Source organism: Antedon mediterranea, chromosome 1 (assembly GCF_964355755.1).
Source record: "Antedon mediterranea chromosome 1, ecAntMedi1.1, whole genome shotgun sequence".
NCBI lineage: Eukaryota > Metazoa > Echinodermata > Crinoidea > Comatulida > Antedonidae > Antedon > Antedon mediterranea.
This window is the reverse complement of record NC_092670.1, coordinates 39,856,650-39,873,306: the sequence shown is the minus strand read 5'-3', so window position 1 is coordinate 39,873,306 and position 16,657 is coordinate 39,856,650. Positions and strand designations below refer to the sequence as shown.

At 34.3% G+C, this 16,657-nt stretch overlaps 1 protein-coding gene across 1 annotated transcript; it reads left to right on the top strand.

The window, feature by feature from the left end:
• The first annotated feature begins 4,919 nt into the window (after window positions 1–4,919).
• On the top strand, window positions 4,920–15,947 carry LOC140063589 (serine/threonine-protein kinase OSR1-like). The gene is made up of 12 exons (XM_072109983.1): window positions 4,920–5,108; window positions 7,877–7,989; window positions 8,452–8,560; window positions 8,899–9,040; window positions 9,545–9,710; window positions 10,302–10,403; window positions 11,055–11,188; window positions 11,511–11,625; window positions 11,755–12,086; window positions 12,567–12,688; window positions 13,058–13,119; window positions 13,471–15,947. Exons 1-12 carry the CDS (start codon window positions 4,979–4,981, stop codon window positions 13,537–13,539), a joined length of 1,596 nt encoding a protein of 531 aa, XP_071966084.1. The 5' UTR covers window positions 4,920–4,978; the 3' UTR covers window positions 13,540–15,947.
• Window positions 15,948–16,657: the final 710 nt, after the last annotated feature.

Below are 16,657 nucleotides of genomic sequence, written 5' to 3'. Positions count from 1 at the left end.
AATGGTACTTTCGTACGCGTGCGTTGAAACACCGATAATAATGGTACAACTATTGTACGCGCACGCGTTGAAACCCTAAAAATAATGGTACTTCTTTCGTACGCGCGCGTTGGAACACTGATAATGATACAGGGTTTGTACGCGCGTCAACATTGTGTTTATGTGCCACGCGCTCTCAACCTATTTCAAAATACTATACTAATATTTAGCAAGTTAGTACCTACGTTATTGATTGTTCATTCATCAAACCCATCTGACTGTTTTTGTTTTCTATAGCCTAAGACACATTGTTTTGATTTTTAAGCTATTTACTATTATTAGACCGATCGATACACGTTATACCATTGAGAACAAAGATTAAAAACTTGTTGTTGCAGATGGCGATGTTGTTTACTGTCACCGGTTAAGTAAATAACTCAACTTAATGTCAAATCTTAAACTGTCACCTTCTATTGTTGTGCGGACACAAACTTTAAATGACTACTGAAACAATTGCAGTATAAATCTAGGTTCATTAATTACAGTCGCATTGTGCATGATATATTCGTCATTCATTCACTATTTCATTGACAAAAGAATATCGCCTAAAATTACAGCACTGATTATTTGAACAACACATTAGCTTGATAAGTTATAGTCGATATGCTTACAGCAAGGAAAATCTAATTACAGGAAACTGAGCTCGCCTTGCCAAGATAGGAAACACGCTACGGTCATTTGATCTTATGCCTAACTGTAATAAATACCAACAGTACTGTACTATACAGTACTATACACATTCCGCGGCGCGCGGTGTCTGCTAAGGAGCGTGGAACTGATCGTGTCGCAACCACAGATAAAGCCTTTGATCTCCGGAACTCGGCATCCTTTTATTAAATTACCTTGCTTACAGGAACACCCCCCTCCTCCCCCGGATTCCGGAAATTGTGGACTGTATCACGGATTTTATGTGAACGCCTCTCCGCCGGTTTTTTTTTTATCATTTCCACCGATGTAATGGGTTCGAGCGTGTGAACGTGAGATTCACATTTCAGATGAATGCACACAAAAAATCGCAATCGCATCTTAGTTTAAAGAAGCTTATTTTAATGCATAAAATACACTTAACTGATAAATGGGCACCGAACGGTTTATCTGTACATGATTCTTTACAACCTTAAATATACCGTCTTATATGCCTACAAAATGTTCAAAATCATAATTAGTCGATTAGAACTAGAAAAACAAAAAACTAAAATAAAGGCGATAAGGAAATGCTTAGCTCCACTAGAGTAGCAACACAAGGACGTAATGCAACGTGAAGTTGACCAATCACAAGCGAGGGATTATTCGAACTGTCGCTTCTCATTGGTCAACACGCTTGCGTTGCGTTGACGTCCTTGCTTTACATTCTAGTGGGAACCAAGCTTAGACAGGCACAAACGCGTAACTGCTCCTTTGGCTTCTATTGGGTTACATTCATGAGTTGTATTTGTACGGTTTCGGGTTCAATCCTGATAGTGTGTTTTTTTCTTTGACAATGTTCGCCTCCTATTCTCTTTGGATCGCTACCAGGATATCGGACTGTGTCGGGTTAGGAGTTGTTGAATGCTGTTATTGCGTTTAGCTTGACTGAAATGACAAAAATCATTAAACATACTTTTTATTTAAATTTTAATAATTTGATGATGTCTAGATGAAGATGATGATATTAAACGTATCATGGAAATGCATAAAGTTTTGATGGGTTGTTATGGACTAAAATGCATTAGTTTTATCACAATGAGTTACTGGATAATTAATGAAGCAAAATAAGAAATGTTGTTGCGGTATATTGTATTTTATTGGCCGCTTGGCAAATAATTCAAATGTATTAAGTTTAATTCGAATTATTCCAATCTTTCCTTTACATTATACGCAATGGGGTTAATTATCGCAGGTTACAAATGTTGGTTACCAAACGGTAACCATTTCCCCTGCGCATGTGCTAAATACGTGAATCAGTTTATTTAACGCGTTATCCGTGCGAACATACTCCGTTTAACGCGTTCTCATGAGAGGCGTTGGGGTACGCTCAAACGGACGAGAGGAAGCAGCATCAGCATATTCACGCGGTTTAACAATCCCATTGGACGGTTTGGTTTTCCTCATCTTTAGATTGAATTTGGTTAATTTAACTGTGTTTTGTTGCCTTCTCTCTCGTTATCTCAACGAAAATGAATTACATGTTAAATAAAGATTTCAAAGTCGTGCAATCTAAAGGAAGTGATAGGGTCTATTATGGAAATGAAAGTGTTTTCATAGGAAAATTAGTAACTTAATAACATTTGAGATTATTTTCATTTAGAGAAACTTCTTTAATTTCATCTATAATGCTTACGTGGGTGCAAGTAATTCTTTAAATAGATTAAAATACCTTTGATCTAACCCAGCAATATCGCCATCTTTTTCGAAGCCAGTCCATACAGGGAACAAGACGCACGGATGAGTTCCTGCTTCGCTTCAGGATAGTGGATGTATGTGAACCAACATTATCCTTTAAAAAATGTTTACAAACTTGAATTCAAATATCGACATAGCGCTTTATTTAATAAATAAAGCTTCGTTGTCACTTAAGCTCTGCATGTCTACACTATCAAACTTGTTTGACAAAAAAAAAGTGTGATGTGCCCAAATATGGTGGTGATATGCCCAAATATGGTAGTGACGTGGGCACACCACTTTTTTTGTCACATAAAGTTTGATAGTGTAGACAGAGCTTTAGACGTAATGCAAGTAATTTGACCAAGATGGGTCTTCCGAATTGTTGCTTGTGATTGTGGTCAAATTGCGTTGCGCCTACGTCGCTGCATCGCGTTACGTTCACGACGTGGCAACCAAGGCTTAATTAATTTAATTGATACGTTTTAAACAAATGAAACAGAACAGAAGCGCATTTGAATTAATAGTATACTAAACTCACCGTCAATAACAATAAAAAGACCACTATAGTGTATGATGGTAATAGAATAAAATTCGACAGAATGATTATTTGACAGTCATTACAGTCTCTTTAAACCATGTGTTTTCACAAATTAGGAAATATATAGAAACGATTCAGAATTCCAATTTAAACCTCTGGAGGTGGTGAACTATATTAAGACACATACAAAGTGAATGAATGCTGCATTATTTAGGTGGTGAACTATATTAAGACACATACAAAGTGAACGAATGCTGCATTATTTAGGTTATCACACTGTGACCTAGTATGGTTAATTGGTGATACTAACCTTAGTTGCCTCAGCCGCGGTAGCATCAGTGAGGGGTCTATCGTCAAATTTAGGCGGCAAAGACCAGTCGTCTGCTGCTGCTGCAAATACCGCGCTTGCCGCCACTATCATGATAACAAGGCAGAGTAGCACTAACTTTTGCATTTTTAGTCTATAATTAAATGAAAACAAAAACGTTCAATTCAATTGGTATATTTCGTTAAATCCATCTGATAATATTCTAGCAATAGTTAAAAAATGTGACGGTGGAGAGTGTGGATTAAGTCCTTGTTTTCGGACACTTTGATACAATCGCTTAATATTATTATCGCAAAAAAACAACTTATGTGTAACCTAATTTATTATATAAAATTGTAAAGCTTTACTTCCAAACTATATTTTAACAGTCCGTTAAGCCTTGTCTATACTATCAAACTACTTTATGTGAAAAATATGATGTGCCCATATGGACATGATGATGTCATATCACTACCACATCATTTGAGCATCACTACCGGTACCTTTTTTTTGTTTCAAACTAGTTTGATAGTGTAGACAGAGCTGTATTGTGCATCGGCTACATCAAGTTGTAAAATATGTATATACTTACCTCACAAGGATGACAATTTAATAATTTTACTTCAAATAATAATGAACAAAATAAGCAAAATTACTTACGGTTACCGTCCGTTCCTCCAGTGGTTACCGAACCTAACCAAACCCTTACTCAATTTCTAATGAAATGCTCCCAATTCACTTTTTATAACTTTACAACCAACATCAGGGTTCACTCGCAGTACACCTACTTCTGATTGGTCAAAAAGCATTCGCACTCACGTTGGCATAGAAACTATATATCATACGTCATAAGTGCTTTGTTATTATTTGAGCTTATGAAACAATTATCATTCATCTTGTTTGGGTTGATGATAGAAATCGAAGTATTAAGAAAATGTTATCGACTTGCAGAAACGGTATATTGTTCAGCAGGTGTCTGAGTGACATCTTCTATATACCGTTTACATCAGGACGGTCATATCTTACAGAGATCAAAATTAATCTTAAATTCAGCTGCCTTATTCTATACGTAATGATGACGTCATACTAATTATTGTTGTAGTAATTTCAACAATAAACTAATTGACAATCATTAAAACCAATATTATTTTAAACGATTAATATTTTGCTAATGTTTTTATATTGTTTTATCAGACTTCTCTTGCGAGACAATTGGGCGCATGTGGTATTTGAGTTATGCGCATGTTCTGTTTGATTGGCTAGTAGTTATTGGGACGACAGATTTTTGACAATTTTGATTTCATAGAATTTTTATTTAACTTAGATCATACTAAGTATGATCTTAATTTTAGTACAAACATAGGTAGGCCCTACTATAAATATAATAGTACGACGATGAACTGTACGATAGGCCTACAAGGTATTTGACTTATATCGAATTGTATTGATGTTTTTACATGGTGTTTTTTATTACGAATGTAACGGGGAGCTGAGTCCCACATTTTATAATTATTATGTGACAATAAAAGTAGGCTATATCTACTATGAGAGACTGAGAGCCGATTCGCCGCCGCGAACGATCTGATATACAGTATGACGTATATTTGTGGACATGCGTAAACGAAACCAAAAGCGGGGAGCAGAAGTAACGTACAAGCGATCAGGTACGAAACGACCGACACACGGTGGTGGCACGGTGGCGGTAATTAATTAATTTTATACGGGTCCAAATGTCTTCACAACAACCAAATGCAACTTGGTTCATCATGGCGGAAGGTGGCGGAGTCGCTGCAACACCTCCTGTCCAAAATGTACCGTGGCCCAATAAAAGAGATGATTACGAGTTAGGAGATATTATAGGTAATTTGTAATTTATGTATAATACAACTGTAGCCTAGGCTAGGCTAGGCCTACCTGCTAAAACAGTTAATTTAACGTAAATATCTACTTAAACTTACAAGGCCAACTAGGCTAGGCAGGCTAGCCTAGCTGGCCTCAGAGGCTAGGCCTAGACTTAGAGGAGGCTAGACCTAGAGGAGGTGGGCTAGGCCTATAGCTACTTTCGTTTAGTCTCTGGTGATGACAGGCCTATATATAAGGTACAGGATAAGGCATGCATGACATATGTATTAATTATATTATTTGTATTGTTATTTAGGCCTAGGCTACTGTAAAATTAATAAATGGTTTTAAATGTTAAAATCCTTCTTTCTATTGTTCCTTTTCTTGTTGTAAAATCGATTTGTCAACTGACAGAGGATTGATTTGAAGACCATCCACTTTAAGTTCAAGTTATCCAACAAAAATACTCCAGAGTTAAATTTTTCACATATATATAACATTATTTATTTATTGGATTGAAAAGATGTGTTTTCAAAATGTTGGTATTTCTACCTCTCTGTTTGCTTTTTTAATGGATTGGGATCATGCCAAATAATTTGACTGTGCAATAACTACACTTTTTATTATGTAATGCATTGTATTATTTTAGTTTGTTTTTGTTCATAAGTTTATTAGGCAGTGACTATACTATTACTAACCCATGTGTTTAATTAATTACCTCATGATGTTGCTAATAATTGCATAAGCAGTAAAATTTAGTTAGTACTTGTTTTGTAGATAGTAAACTTTTTGTAAAAATTTGTGTTTAATAATGTAAATTACTTTGTTGTCTTTTAATTATTTTCATTATATTGTTAATGTTTCTCTACTGAACCACTTTGGAAATCTTTAGCACTGAAAGCATCATTCGATATAAAGAATAAATAAATAAATACTGCAATAGCCTACTGACAGTAGAATGGTTTGGTCCATTATAATGTTAACTTTTGTTCACTATTGCATTAGGCCTATATTATATTATAGTATTGTTCAGTAAATTTCCATTTGATTTATTAAATTGACTTCACTACAGTATTTAGTTTGATGGTCAAATAAGTATAAACTAAGTTCACCTCGAAGCTAATTAATGGCCAGCCCAGCCCTTCTACATTTAAGTAGTGACTCATGGTCTGTCCTATAATTCAATATTCAATAAACTTTTAAAAATTATTTATGTTGTTCATTTTTCTGTAACTTTATTTCACAATCTTGCGACATACTAAGTGCATACATTAGAAAATTTGCCTATTTCTATGTTTCATATTTTTTCAGTTTTAGTATTATTAGCTCTGTCTGCACTATCAAACTAGTTTGACAAAAAAAGTGTGATGTGCCCAAATATGGTAGTGATATGACATCATCTCATGGGCACATAAAGTTTGATGTGTAGACAGAGCTTTAGTTGAAGTAAGTATTAGTTTGTCATTTCTCCCCTGATGTATCAAACTTTGCAAAAACATTTTTCAGTCAAAATCACATTAAATAACTTCTGCCATTTATAAAACATTAACTTTATGTTGAAGTTTTTTAGGTTGACATACTTTTGTTTCTACTTTGTTGGATATGTGCGCTTATCAAATCAAATAATTATTTATTATAATTATTTACTTGAGTTTATCAGAACAATGACACTACAATGCCCTATTATTTTGTTTGTCTTTTGTGAGACAATAATACCCTGTTATAGTGAGGTGCAGTACACACGTGTTGCATTGCACATAGTAGCATGACACAGTGCTTTTTCTTCTTCTGATGGATGCACTGCTTGCTTGCATATTCTTCTACTGCTATCATTTTAGTAATATTATTACAAACACTTCCTTCCTCAATTACTCACCTCTGAGGATGCTAAGTTTTGCTGCAACTGCCATTTTTTTTCAATAATGATTTTTTTACAATCGTTTCTTTATTTCCAAACAAGTTTTCCCTATTGTTTATTCTATTTATGAATTAACAATTGGAATTATGACAATAGTGCTTCCACTTATTATATTTGTCAGTTTTTATAATATCTATTTATATTGCTGTAGTTTGCCTAACAATTAAGTGATATTTACTGTACAATGAGAGAATTCAATTTTGTACCTAATATTACTGAATGCTAATTATAATGCACAGTGTTTTAATCTATTTATACTTTATACTATAGTACCAAGTGTTACATTATATTTTTCCCCAACTGTATTTTGTAATTCTATCTTACTGTACACTAATTCAACTAAATATCAAGTATTTTTAGTATTAAAAAATGTTTGTTTACAGTGGTGTATTGTATAGGCTTCTATACCTCTATGATTATACTGTTATAGTATCTAGGGTGATATCATTAAAAGTATGACAACGAAAAGAAAAACCTTAGAAAAAGAAACTCGATAATTAATTTAAATTAGTTTTATGTTAATTTTGAATAGATTTTTAAAAATTATGTTTTATTATATTATTTTATGTTTTTTTTTTGCTTGAGACTTTTAAATTCTGGTTTCTATTGTTTGGTCATCAATTTTTTATTATACAATATTTTTTCATAATATTATTTCCAATTATTTCATCCGTATGAGTTTCATACACATCTTACTTAATAATTCAGAAGATTATTTAGGTTAACATTGCAATAGGTAATAAATCATGTTATTGTAAGTAGGTACCTGACATTAGCCTACTTACCATATTGGAAAGTAAAATCAATATTGTGCGTAAAAATCAAGGAATACTAATTTGAATTTACTACTTGAATGGTTTTCTTGTAGGTCATGGAGCAACTGCATATGTGCAAGAGGCCTACTGTAAAGCTCGGGAAGAAAAGGTTGCGATCAAAAGAATTAATTTGGAAAAATGCATGACATCCATGGATGAGCTCTGGGTTAGTAACAAACAATACTTTTTATTATTTCGTATTTACAGTAGTCAAGTGGCCGAGCAGTTTAAAGTCTTCTGTAATAGGGACTTAAAACTAGAGGTACACTGTACTACATAATCAAATTGTGTGCACTTGAAAGAACTTGGTGCTTCTTCTATCTAAAGAGATGTACCCAGTAGCGTAACAGCTATAAGCGCTCACTAGCTAAACCCAGGGCCTCTGAGCTTATGTACTACAGTAAGCCCCTGAGCCGTTCCCAGACGAAAAAAACGGGCATTGAAATATGTTGAAGAAGGCTGTGGGGGGGGGGGGGGCTTAAGGATGTACACAGGTGTTGATTCAGGCCCTGTCGTGGACAGACCAATGAGTGCTGTTTGGTAGCCTCTCAATATGTCATTAATGTATATTTTAGTCAATCAATTCATCAATAAATTAAACTCCATCAATCATCCATTTATTTTGTAGAAGGAAATCCAGTTTATGGGACATTGCAAACATGAGAATGTCGTCACCTACTACACATCATTTGTGTTTAATGAAGAACTATGGCTTGTAATGAAATTGTTATCTGCAGGTAAAATACTAATTTAGCCAAATCATTACTACACTAAAGCTCTGTCCACACTATCAAACTAGTTTGACAAAAAAGGTGTGATGTGCCCATATACAGTAGTGGTAAGCCCAAATATGATAGTGATATGACATCATCATGTCCATATATGGACACATCACATTTTTTTGTCACATAAAATTTAATAGTGTAGAAAGAGCTTCAGAATAAAAAGATGATTTTCACTAGATTTATCTGCGTCATTCTTTTTAAAAATAGCAATTGAGCATTAGTTGTGTAATCCCATCTCATCATGTTCTGTACATTTTAATTATGTATATATTCTGTTTTTTTCTTTACAGGGTCTGTGTTAGATATTATAAAACACAAGATAAAGAAGGGTAAAAATAAAGGAGAATTATTAGATGAAATTACTATAGCAACAATTTTACGAGAAGTTTTGAAAGGATTGGAGTATTTACATGAAAGTGGTCAAATCCATAGGTATGTTGGTAAAAAAGGGATGAATGGAAATTCATATTTTGGAATAGAAACATTCTAAGCAAAACATTACATTTGATAGACATTTTTGTTATTATGCAATAGTTTTGTTTATAATAGATGAGAAAGAGGTCGTTAAATAAATGTGTAATATGTTTATATTATTTAACATATCTAAAGCCTTGCCTACCCTATTAAACTTTGTGTGACAACAAAATGTGAAGTGCCCATATATGGACATGATGATGTCATATCACAACCATATTTGGGCATACCACTACTGTATATGGGCACATCACACCTTTTTTGTCAAACTACTTTGATAGTGTCTAGACAGAGCTTAAGATAATCCAACATACTGTCATAGCATTGGTTGAAGTCTTTAATTGTTTTTTTAACTGATTATAAATTTGTAATGTTATTCTGCAAATTGTGCCAGATTCTTGGTCAAGCTACGGTCAGTAAACGTCTTTCAACATATTTAACAATATGTCCTTTTGTTATTAGGGATGTGAAAGCTGGTAACATCTTGTTGGGTGATGATGGGTCAGTTAAGTTAGCTGACTTTGGAGTTAGTAGCTGGTTGGCTACGAGTGGTGACATGTCAAGAGATAAATATCGTACAACGTTTGTAGGAACACCTTGCTGGATGGCCCCTGAGGTCATGGAGCAGGTAACAACACCCTGCCCCCTCAACCCCCATCCCCCCCCTCAACAACCCCCATCCCCCTCAACAACCCCCCATCCCCCCTCAACAACCCCCTCTCACTGTTTTAGGTTTTTGTTGTTGCTTATCCCAATTGCTCGGTGTACACACACCTTAACATTCAAAATGCAGGGGGAAGATTCAAGGGGAGGTGGGCAGCCAGCCCTGCCCCACCTTAAATTTCGCAAATTGTAATGCAAAAGATAGGACATCAAATTAAGCTCAGCCCTTCATTTCACCAATTTTAGGCCCCCCTATTTTAAAATCCTGGATCCGCCACTGAAACGGATCTTGCTATATTGTGTGTAATACTTTATTGTCACTTTCATAACATAATATAGAAACTTCAATATAAAACAAATATAATAAACAAGACCAAAATAAATCGGCTTTCGCTACTCAAATTTTGACCTTACATAAAATGCATCAATTATTCCAACTAACTGCTACACCATAATATGAACTCACCTCTTACATTAAATTGTTTTTTCAGTCGTAATTGATAGACTGATTCGATACTTGAACAAATCAAAAACCATTGCTAATTTTTTTCTTCAGATTTCTGGGTATGATTTTAAAGCTGATATCTGGAGTTTTGGTATCACGGCAATTGAGTTGGCTACTGGTACAGCACCCTACTCCAAGTTTCCTCCAATGAAGGTTTGTTTCTTAATGTAGTTATACATTCAGCTCTCTCAATACCTGACTTTTCTTGTGGTCCAAAAGGTCCCAAATTTGTTTTTAACATTAAAAACACATTCCGAATACCAGACTTTCCGGAAAACCAGACATATTTGGCCTGCCCAAAGGTGTCTGGTATTGACAGAGTTGACTGAACAGTCAGTATATTTAATCAAAATCATATAATCAAAAGTAGTATAAGTTTGAAATAATGTTTCGCATACAACCTTACTAAAACAATTTTTTATGTACAATGTTTGGTGAGCTTTGCCTTACTGTCTAAAGCTCTGTCCACACTATCAAACTAGTTTGACCAAAAAAAGTGTGATGTGCCCAAATATGGTGGTGATATGACATCATCATGTCCATTTATATTTTTGTCACATACAATTTGATAGTGTAGACAGAGCTTTAGTTTGCAGAGCATTATTTATACATACACTTATTTTCATATACTGGACTCCATGTTCTGTATTACCATCCATTGGACTCCATGTTCTGTATTACCATCCATTTGACTCCATGTTCTGTATTACCATCCATTTGACTCCATGTTCTGTATTACCATCCATTTGACTCCATGTTCTCTATTACCATCCATTTTAATATTACAATATTTTATATTTTAAGGTACTTATGTTAACTTTGCAAAATGATCCACCAACATTAGAGTACGGTATTGACAACAAGGATGACCAAAAGAAATATAGTAAAGAATTTAAGAAAATGATCAGTAAATGTCTGCAAAAGACGCCTACATTAAGGTAAGCCTTAAGCAAATTGTTGTCATTAGGTATCACAGATCTTCCCTTTGCAGTCCACCCCAGGTTCCCGATAAGAACAACTTCCAGGGGCCATTCAGTTGTAAATGGGTACCTGGTTGAAAATACTAGGGAGGATAAGGTGGCGTGGAAAGGAACTGGCCACCCTACCTCATAATGCAGAAGCTTGGTACAATGAGCTCCTAACAGCTCATTCCCTACATTCAGAAAGAGCTTTACCCTTTCTTAAAAAAAAAATACAGTAGCCAGATTACTTGAATATGTAGACTTTGATATGCAAACTTTTCATTGTTTTTTTTTATAGACCTACTGCTGCAGAGTTGCTTAAAATGCCATTTTTCAAGAAAGCTAAAGGTAAACAATTTCTAGAAGAAAATTTATTAGACCAGGGACCTTCTTTACAGGACAGGAGTCAAAAGGTAAGAATACTATGTTATAAAACCCACCTTCACATGCCATTCTCCTGCAGTTTTCCTATATGATAACATGTGACTTAAGCAGTTTTATTTGGTCTTGATTATAGTACGATTTTTTAATATTATTTTAAGGTGAAACGTGTCCCAGGATCTAGTGGTCGTCTTCATCGCACAGAAGACGGCAGTTGGGAATGGTCTGATGAAGAATTGGACAGCGAAAGTGAAGAAGGGCGCGCTGCTAGTATAGGTCGTTCACCCCGTGTTAAAATCGACCACGCCGAGATCAAAAGGCAGTTGGACGAAGCGAAACGAGAAGCGAATGACGATAATACAGAAACTAGTAAAGATGAACAACCGCCAGAAAAGCCGGCAGTTGAAACTCATCATGAAGTGAAAGAGAGCGTTAAAGAGTCAGCACCAACAAGTGAAGGGATGAAGACTATATCGCTTGTTCTTAGGCTAAGGTAAAAATAGTAGTGGAGCTGTAGCTTGGTGGTTAACGTGCTTGCCTTCCAATCCCTGGGGTTCAATCCTGACCTAGTGCCAGTTTTCAATCCTGACCTAGTGCCAGTGAATCCTGACCTAGTGCCGGGGTTGTAACTCACGACTCTTTTAACTCCACTCCTTAAGCCTCAAATGAGACTTAGTTTATAAGCACGATATATTACTAAAATAGTTTATCCATCCTGTAATTGGCGAGTTACTCACTGTTGGATGCGTATGACATTTAAAAAAATCCAAACCAAGCTTTAGTGTGTGCTGTGATGTTGATTATTGTGTTCTATTGTTGAGAGATGCTTCTTGCAAGTGGAGTCAACACACAAATGAAACAAACAATAAATGAAATAAAATATTAGGAGAATGCATGATGATGAAAAGCACTGTTTTCTAATACTACTGGTGAAAAATAGTTCTTTAATTACTGATTTCTTCTTCGGCTACAGAAATGAAAAGAAGGAGTTACATGACATACGTTTTGAATTCACACCAGAGAAGGACACACCAGAAGGACTTTCCCAGGAACTTGTTAATGCTGACCTCATAGATGGTCAAGACTTTGTTGTCGGTAAGACACTATTTTGAGGACAAACTTTGTACAATTTGAAAGTATCCTAGGTTTAAAGCTCTGTTTACACTATCAAACTAGTTAGACAAAAAAAATGTGATGTGCCTAAATATGGTAGTGATATGACATTGTGTCCATACAAGAACACATCACATTTTTTGTTGTCACATAAAGTTTGATAGTGTAGACAGATCTTTGGTATCTTTGGTTTAGTAATAATGTGTTTATTTGCCAACAATATTGTCATATGTTAGATATTGTATTTATAGATTTACAATTGAATCACCCATGGAATGACACACAATGTAAAATTTAAACATATTGAACATTATTTATTCAAATTGTATATTTATTTGTTATTTATTGTAGTTGCAGCTAACCTCCGGAAGGTTGTTGAGCAACCAGATGTTAAATCGTTCGTCTTTAAACTTGTAAGTGTACTTTTCTTTCTTTGTAATGTAATTTGCCTTTAGTTACGTTTTAATAATAATAATATGTACAATAGCATGAAGTTTTAATGCTTGGTGTACAGTATATTAAATTACATTTACTTTTATAGATTGAGAATAATATTATACTGATTACTTATAATATGGAGCTTTCAACCTGACCTAGTTACATTATGTTAATGGGACATTAGTACGTTCTTATTCCTCATCGCAGTTTTGGGTGATTCTTAGTTTAAGTAACGACACATACATAGGTCAAAGGTTACAAATTTAAAGCTTCCTAGTTTAAATTGATTTACTTTTAGATTGTTTATCAAATCTTTAATCTTACAGAAATCAGCACCAAACGAAGCACCGGATGATAAAGCATTAATTGGTTTTGCTCAATTAACTTTGTCTTAAATTCACCAGAGCTAAGTAAATTCTTAAATATATATTATTTGATAAGACAATTTAAACAGAAGAATCTATTGTGGTTTCTCAATAGTCTTTCAAACCAAACAAAGTCTTTACAGTTGCAAATGTTTTAATCAATAAATAAGAAATTATAAAGAAAGGTGCTCAGAGTAATATCATCATCATCATTATGGTCTACGGCCTAAAATAACATTTATATTGGTTTAACCTGACCTGAATAAAACTGTATAGGTAATTTTATATTTCCAAAACATGACAGATATAAATACTCGCTGCAACTAACAATAAAGTGCAAATGAACAACAGCTATTTGAAATGCCTTTGTAAAAGACAGACAAAAACATTTTTTATATATGGGTGCAAATGTACTATGCGATAGCAAACATAATTATCAAGTTTTCCCCTTTAAACCGGCAGCAAAAATGCGGAGGTGATCCGCAATTGTGTAACACGATTTGTACCCAAGACGCAGAAATGCGGAAATGTAGGCGAGTATTAAAAAAAAAAAATTACCCGGGTCGCTGATTCAGGGACGTGATGTACCTGTGTACTTGCATGTTTGCTGTGCAGACAGTCGCGCATAGTTTTTTTGTATTGTCATAAAAAAAAATTGTAGAAGGTATAATGAGCGGTTATTAGGTGTTTCTTTATTCTCCAGAATCTTTACATGGGTTGCTATTTTACAGTGTAAATACACGCAACCCGTGTCATTTCCAGGTTAATAAATCAGGTGTGAAATTATCAAAACGCGACACAGGTTTGTTCTAAGCTCGCAGTGTAAAAGAGGTATTATAAGGGCTTGAATACAATCTAGATTTATCATGGCAAAATACTAATCAAAACATGTTCGCCAAATAATGACTACATTACACGTCTTTGTTATATTCTAAATTCAATATGAAATTTATTTGCACTGCATTCAATTTATCATATTTAACATTAAAAAAACTGATATGCACACTAAACAGGAGAATGATCATAAATAGAGTAACTTTTTTTTCTAAAAAGAAAAGGAAATTGTTTTAAATTAATATACAAAAGCAGAGAATCTATACTTGTTTTGTACTTCTTTCTGTTATATTACATTTGTAGCTAAAAGTAGGTCAAGAAAATGCAATTCCATCAAACCGAGTTTAGCCCTGCTTTTGCTAATGAATTGCAGTCCTGTACTAAACACTGTAAAGCAATTACTTGTAACTTGACTTGCTAAAGCTTGGTTCCCACTAGGACGCACCGCAAAGACATAAACGCAACGCAAGTGTGTTGACCAATGACAAGTGGCAGTTTGAATAATCCATCGCTTGTGATTGGTCAACTCACTTACGTATCGTTACGTCCCAATGCTGCGTCTCTAGTGGGCACCAAGCATTACCCATCCTCATTACTGATTGCATCAGGTCATCCTTGACTGGTTTCAGTTGATGTATGCATTGCTTATTGATTTCTTATTTACATTTAATAAATAGTTAAATTATCAAATATTATAAATACTAAAGGACACTTAGCAGGTACTCTCCCCTCAGACCATTATGATCCGGTAGCTCCTGATTGGTTCATACTGCATATGGTTTTCTTCCAATACCCCAATTTATTTTCACTTCTATTTTACAATTCTCAGATTAGTATTAAAAACACAAACATGTGTGAATAATATAAGATGGTCATGTGTAATACGGCTGTCTTTGCTTCATTCAATTGTTCTCGCATTCAAAACTATGCTAGTGAGTTGTGAATAGAAAAACATTCTCATCCACCTTGTATTTTAAGTCATGATTTTAACTATGGTATAATGTCGAATGTATGAAGAAAAAAAGTTAATGAATTATGAAATAAAAGAAGAGAGATTTTATAATTGTTTTACAGTATTGAGATTGAATGTTTGTTTAACTAACCATAATAATAATTTTAATTTGTAGTTTGTGTTTTTCAAAATTTGAGTGTGCAAGTATTTTTCAGCATTAACCTATCAGATGTAATGGATATATATCTCTCAATCATGCTTGTATGTAAATACAGTTTGGTTTGAACAAAATATTTCAAATTTAAATTGTATCTAGTTGATTGATTATCATATGAAAATAGCACAAAATGTACACATTTCTAACCTAGAACCAGTCATGGCAGTGACTTAAATTTATATAAATATATCAATAAATCTAAAGTCTACACTATCAAATTTTATGTGACAAAAAAATGTGATGTGCCCATATCATATCACTACCATATTTAAGCATATCACTACCATATTTGGGCACATCACACTTAGAGCTCAGAGCTTAGTATAGGGTAGCCTGATTACTCATTAAGAAATGCACTCTCACATGGACACGTGACCAAATTATGAATGGCCACATTTAATATTTTTACTGAGGAATAAAGAGTCGACAGATAAATAGAGGTCGTTTGATTATCAATTTTTTGATCAAGTATTTTCATCAACCAATCATAAACAACATTACATTTCTAATTCGTTACACCGACGTTTTGAATTGGCTAAAAAATTCCAATTACTGTTGTTTGAGAGTTGTTACAAAGTTGTAAAGTCGCTTCCAACCACGTTCATCCATGACGCCATCACTACATCTTATCAACTTTTCACTAAATGGCTGCAGTTCATTGGGAACTTCACAGTGTTCGATCATTATTTGTAACACTTTGTAATCTGGTAAACGTTTTACAGCATCATCTAAAGCAAAATTTAGCTCATACATACACCAAGAAGAGTATTTAAAACGAGGAATATTCTGAATGAGTATTGAAATATATATTTTGGACCTAACCAAGTTTCCCCTTAAAGGACAACTTTACCGAGAACCATATTTTAACAACGTTTAGGGATGTACATATGATTTCAGAATAATCGCGAGATTTACGATATCGCCGCACGCGCTCACCGTACAGCCGTCGCCGTAAATTGCTGTGACGTCACAAGTGTATAGCAAAATCTACCTCATGAGTTTTCACTGTTGTTAACATACGGTACAAGAGATATCTAGTACCGTCACTTCAATTGCTAATTTGAGCTGTATTAGGTTTAAATTTGCCAAAATGTTTAGTCTGGTATTTTGAAGAAACACTTCATTATCTAGATATGCAAAAGAAA

Bases quoted from the DNA above. Each gene is read 5' to 3' on its own strand.
- LOC140063589 (XM_072109983.1), top strand. From the start codon at position 4,979: ATGTCTTCACAACAACCAAATGCAACTTGGTTCATCATGGCGGAAGGT. The intron at 5,109-7,876 runs GTAATTTGTAAT...GTTTTCTTGTAG, and splicing joins CGAGTTAGGAGATATTATAG to GTCATGGAGCAACTGCATAT. The intron at 7,990-8,451 runs GTTAGTAACAAA...TTTATTTTGTAG, and splicing joins CATCCATGGATGAGCTCTGG to AAGGAAATCCAGTTTATGGG.